The 4,743-nt window shown below is 45.5% G+C and overlaps 1 protein-coding gene across 3 annotated transcripts in view; it reads right to left on the reverse strand.

The window, feature by feature from the left end:
• SPATA5 (spermatogenesis associated 5) overlaps positions 1–4,730 on the reverse strand; it is a 161,909-nt gene extending 157,179 nt beyond the window's left edge. For all 3 annotated transcript variants that reach the window (XM_038136214.1, XM_038136215.1, XM_038136216.1), the window contains exons 1-5: positions 4,566–4,730; positions 4,016–4,140; positions 3,284–3,441; positions 2,043–2,101; positions 608–1,222 (exon numbers count right to left, since the gene is read on the reverse strand). In XM_038136214.1, the coding sequence (XP_037992142.1) occupies positions 608–1,222; positions 2,043–2,101; positions 3,284–3,441; positions 4,016–4,140; positions 4,566–4,698 (1,090 nt within the window). In that variant the 5' untranslated portion in view covers positions 4,699–4,730. The remainder of the gene's footprint in view (positions 1–607; positions 1,223–2,042; positions 2,102–3,283; positions 3,442–4,015; positions 4,141–4,565) is intronic.
• Positions 4,731–4,743: the final 13 nt, after the last annotated feature.

Raw genomic sequence — 4,743 nt, forward strand, 5'->3', positions numbered from 1 at the left:
ACACAGCCATTTGTGATAAATACACAGCACAGAGTCACAAAAATTCTCTGAGTTTTTATATATTAGCTATAACTTTACATACGGCAACAGTAATCATATTTGGTATTCTACTCTGTCATTCCACGCTGAACACACCGAGTAGTTTGAGTAAACAGCCTCAAAAGACCTCCTTGAAATTTTGCAGGAATACACAGGGATTAAAAAAAGCAGAAGAATTAATCTGAGTTCTTCTCCATTTAAAAGATATGATTAACTGAGTCTACCAACACAAAATCTTATGACGACACAAACAACTGCCCCTTTCAAGTGTCCAAGTACAGAAGTCTGTCCTATTTGCTATACATTCTGCTCATGCATGCCTGAATTTTTGTGCAGACACACATTTCTTCCCTGCCTAACTGTTTCTCACACAGGCTAACTAGAACATCTTCACAGTATCCACACAGTGTAATTATAAAGCAGTTTGACATCATTTGGACATAAAAGTTTACCAGGTCAGTTACATAAAATTCGGTGCATAATCCTGGAGTAATTAGTGTTTAAAAATAAAAAAAAGTCACATTAAAGAAGAACGTTAATGAAGAAAGCCAACTCTCAGGCATCATACCATAGCTCTTGAACAGTTCAGGTTGCTTCAAGGGCAGTTCAACAGTTTCTCTAATAGTTCTGAGCTGACTGCTTAAGCCTCCTATCATGTCATAGGTGACCCGGGACTGACACTCGCCATCCTCTGCTACACCGGTCCTTGGTTCAATAAAATTGATTTTAGTTTTTGAAGAAATGAAGTAAAAACAATCTGTGTTGCTCACTGCTCCAGTTTTGCCAGTTAGTGGAAGCCCCTCAGTGCTGCCTTCCCCAGCCAGCTCCAGATCCTGGGTGAGGTCTGCACCATCTCCCCTGCTGGTTTTGTCTCCGTGCCCGGAGTCTGGAGCGCTGGGTGTGACTGGTGAGCCTGGATCCAGAGCTTTGCTCGGGGTGCTCATGGAGGCAACCTCTGGACTGTCACCAACGTCCATCCTGCCGAGCTGCAGGGATAAGTCTAAGGCACTGCTCTCCAAGTCAGACCTCTCAAGGTCTGGCTCATTGCAATCACCAGGAATGGCGCTGCCCTGGGCAATCAGCTCTGTGCCATCAGTCCCCTTCACTTTCATCACCACGATGTTGCAAAGTTTGCCATAGTAAGTGAAAGCCAAGAGGTTTCCAGGCAGGACTATTTTACCATCTGTGAGAAGATTAAAGAAGAAAAAAAGAAAAAGATGATGCTATTTCAATCTACCTTGGCAGCAATTAACACTCAAGGCATCCAATATTCTTGCATCTGAATAATTCTTTATAAGGAAGCTTAAAAAGTGCTATAAATTAACATAACAAAAGGTAATTACGAGGTAATTTCAGGTTCTTTGAATGATCCCTTTGTGCACAGGCAGACTCTACATTTGATACTGACAAATGTTTATCCAGTAATCTCCTACACTTAAACTCATGAATAATTTAACCTCTTTAAATTTCATACAAAGGGAGGATTTTGGAATTAGTACTGTAAGAAGTAAAAATTTTGTATTCACTACCTTGAATAACTTACCTTGCTTTTTTGACTTCCTTATGTACACCTACCACCCAACGAAGAGCAACTTTACTTATTTACCACCAACATAAAAAAAAAGGGATTCAGAGATTGGAACTTCAAGTTAATGTTGATCCTTTAACTTGTTATTAATGTGCAGCAGTGCACTCTTTTCCTCACAGTGCAAGTAAACTCCGGAGTGCACCACAGCATCAGCCTGAAGGCTGTCAATGGGTGCTGAACATTCCTAAGTTGAGCCAGCAATACAAGTAACGGACAGGAGAAATGGAACCACAACGAACGCAAATCAGATATTTGCAGCATGACATAATTAGTTAGCCCAAGACACATCCCTGAACAAAGTAACATCCCCTATTTTGCCACAAGCCCTAGATTGAGAACATAAAAGGAAAATGTTTGCTCTTGTATCTGGAACTACAAAAAACTGAACAGTCAAAAGAAGCAGCAAAACTCATACCAAGGTTTCTCAGCAGACAGACAGACATTTCCTCAGCATTAACGGTGGCATCTTTGTCCCTGTGGTAGGAAGGGAAAAAATTGGTTTTCCAAGCACTCAAAACCAAAAGCCCAGTCCACAGCAGTTCACAGCCTTCATATCATATGGACTTAACCCTGAAGGTATTAGACACAGAGTAACAAAAGAAGTGTACCTATTTAATCTAGTCTTGCCAAACAAAATATTGTAATTAACTAAATCCTACGTTGTACTTATAATTCCTTAGGATCACCAATAGGCAGTGCAGGCATCTTAGCTGCCCAGGCATGATGATCATTGCTAAAGGTAGTGAGAAGAATTTAGATCAGGCAAGTCTCTCTTTCAGCCTTGCAAACACACATGCACAATTTGTATTGACTAAAACAGTGCCTTGAGCAGTTGCACATCCACTATCAAAACACTCCAAGATTTCCCACAAAGCATTTTCCAGTCGTTTAGTTAGCTGACTCCCAGCTAAGACTCCCTTCATGCCCATTTTGCAGGCGGAAGCCCCCAACTTCTGCAAGCACTCGCACACCTGCAGGCTGAAAAGCAGCGGCACCGAGGGCTTTTACAGCAGAGGCAGCTGCTGCAACTCCAAGCGCGAACAACGGAGGGAGCCCCAAGCCCGCCAATGAAAGCCGCTTCCCGATCTTAAACGACCCAAGAAAGCAGCTTGATGGAAAACAGGTGCATTAAGTTTATTTAGAGGACACCTTTTAAAGCATCACAGCCTTTCCTGATGAGTAAGCACACAGTTATACGTTGTTGGGGTCTGGAGTTGGGGATTGATTCTTTTAAGTGGACGGAAAGCTAAATTACGCATAGGAGCACTCCCCAGAGGTGTTTAATTTGCAGAGAATGAACTACACCTGTAAAGCATCTAGAAACCTAGGAAGTAATTGAGCAATGGGACTTCAGTGTATTCTTTTAGTAATTTATGTTCTTGCCTCTTACATGAAACTATGGCTCTCTGAACATCAGGAGGAATTTCTCCATGGGAAAAAAAAAACTGCAAATGACTACCTGGGAACTGTGATGCTTATTTTACGTCACAGTTACACTTTCAAAAGTAACTGTAAAGTAATTTTATTTAGGAAATAACTATAACCAGACTCCGCAACAATCCAAATGCCAACTCTGTGAAATGATAATAGAATGACAAAATTTTGAAGGGATCTGGTTGAATAAAAACTTCAATAAAGTTATAACAGGTTCCATACCTCAATTTTACATCAACTTCCTCTGCCTGGATGACTGCACCAGTCACAGGCTGCACAGTGATGGCATCCCCTGGATTTACTTTCAGGTTCTTCTGAGTGGTTTCAGCCAGCCCAATTTTCCCCCCTGGGAAGCCTGTGGTGGGCCAAGCAGTACAGACCTAGGAAGAGTTTTCAAAGCAAACACCTGTCAGTTGAGGTCTTGCCCCTCTCATTTCCAGTCAAGGTTAATATGAAGGATTAGGTTAAAACCTGGTTCCACTGAGCAAGACACAAGGAGCACTAAGCTTTTAAGATTTCATCTGAGACACTTTCAAGATTAATAGGGTTATATTCTGCCTATAGATGTGATAAAAAATTCCACAAGGACTCTCTACACATACTGGAGATGACTCAAAAGCATACACTGTTTTGATTAGAAAAAGCTATGCGTCCATGAAGAAAAGATGAGCAAATAACTATACACTTTATTTGCAAGTAAAACAGATGTGCGTGCTTATGCAAGATATCATATATAACCCACTTACACATGACTTATAAATGTATAGGGGAAAAAATCAGCAGCATGGATTTTTTTCCAACGCAGAGAATACAGATGCAAATACAGTGCAGAAAACATGGAAGAGCACATTCACCATTTTTCTCAATGCATGATCCACGCTGGGTCCATTGAATACAACAGGAGCAGGCTAACAGCACGAGAAAAGCACTTATAGGGTCAAGAAAGGGTCTCACCTCCTGCCGCCCATCAGCGGCGGTGAGCAGGGCCGGCCTCCCTATGCAAAGATCCGCAGACTTCATGCTGCTCAGCGACAGCTGCGCCAGCGCTCTGCGCAGCATCTTCGGGACTTTGTCATCTCCTAAAGTTTTTGGGAGAAAAAAAAAAAATTTAAAAAAATCACTTTTTCTGCCCTTCCCCTCAGTAACCCCGGCGTTTCCCGCGCTCCCCGGGAAGCACAACCTGGCCAGCCCTCACGGCGCCCGCGCTGAGGGGAGCGCACGGACCCCCGTGAGGCGGTGCCGCCGGCGGGGCAGGGAACACGGGCAGCCCCCGCCGCCGCTCGGTACCGCCCCTTCCACCGCCATTTCGCTGCCGCCGGCACCCTTCCACGGGGATAAGAGTAGGTTTCATGGAGGCCCGCAGTGAGACATCCCCCGCTCCCGCGTTCCTGAGTCGCCGGGAGAGTGGCTGGACAGGGACTCAGATTCAAACGAGGCGCCCTCAGCGCGCCGGGCTGAGGCAGCGGGGCCGGGGCTGCGCGTCCCCGCCTCCCTCACAACGTACCTGCCTCCACGGCGTCGGCGACGCGCAGCACCAGCGGCCCGCCCGCGGCAGCTCCGAGGGGAGCATCCCGCGGGGAGCTGCCGCCCGCGGCCGGGCGCCCCTTGCTCTTCCTTCTGGAAGAGGAGGCGGACATGCTGCCGGCGGCCGGCGCGGAGCGGTTCCGGAGCAGAGGCCGGCA

This window comes from Motacilla alba, chromosome 4 (genome assembly GCF_015832195.1).
Source record: "Motacilla alba alba isolate MOTALB_02 chromosome 4, Motacilla_alba_V1.0_pri, whole genome shotgun sequence".
NCBI classification, from domain to species: domain Eukaryota; kingdom Metazoa; phylum Chordata; class Aves; order Passeriformes; family Motacillidae; genus Motacilla; species Motacilla alba.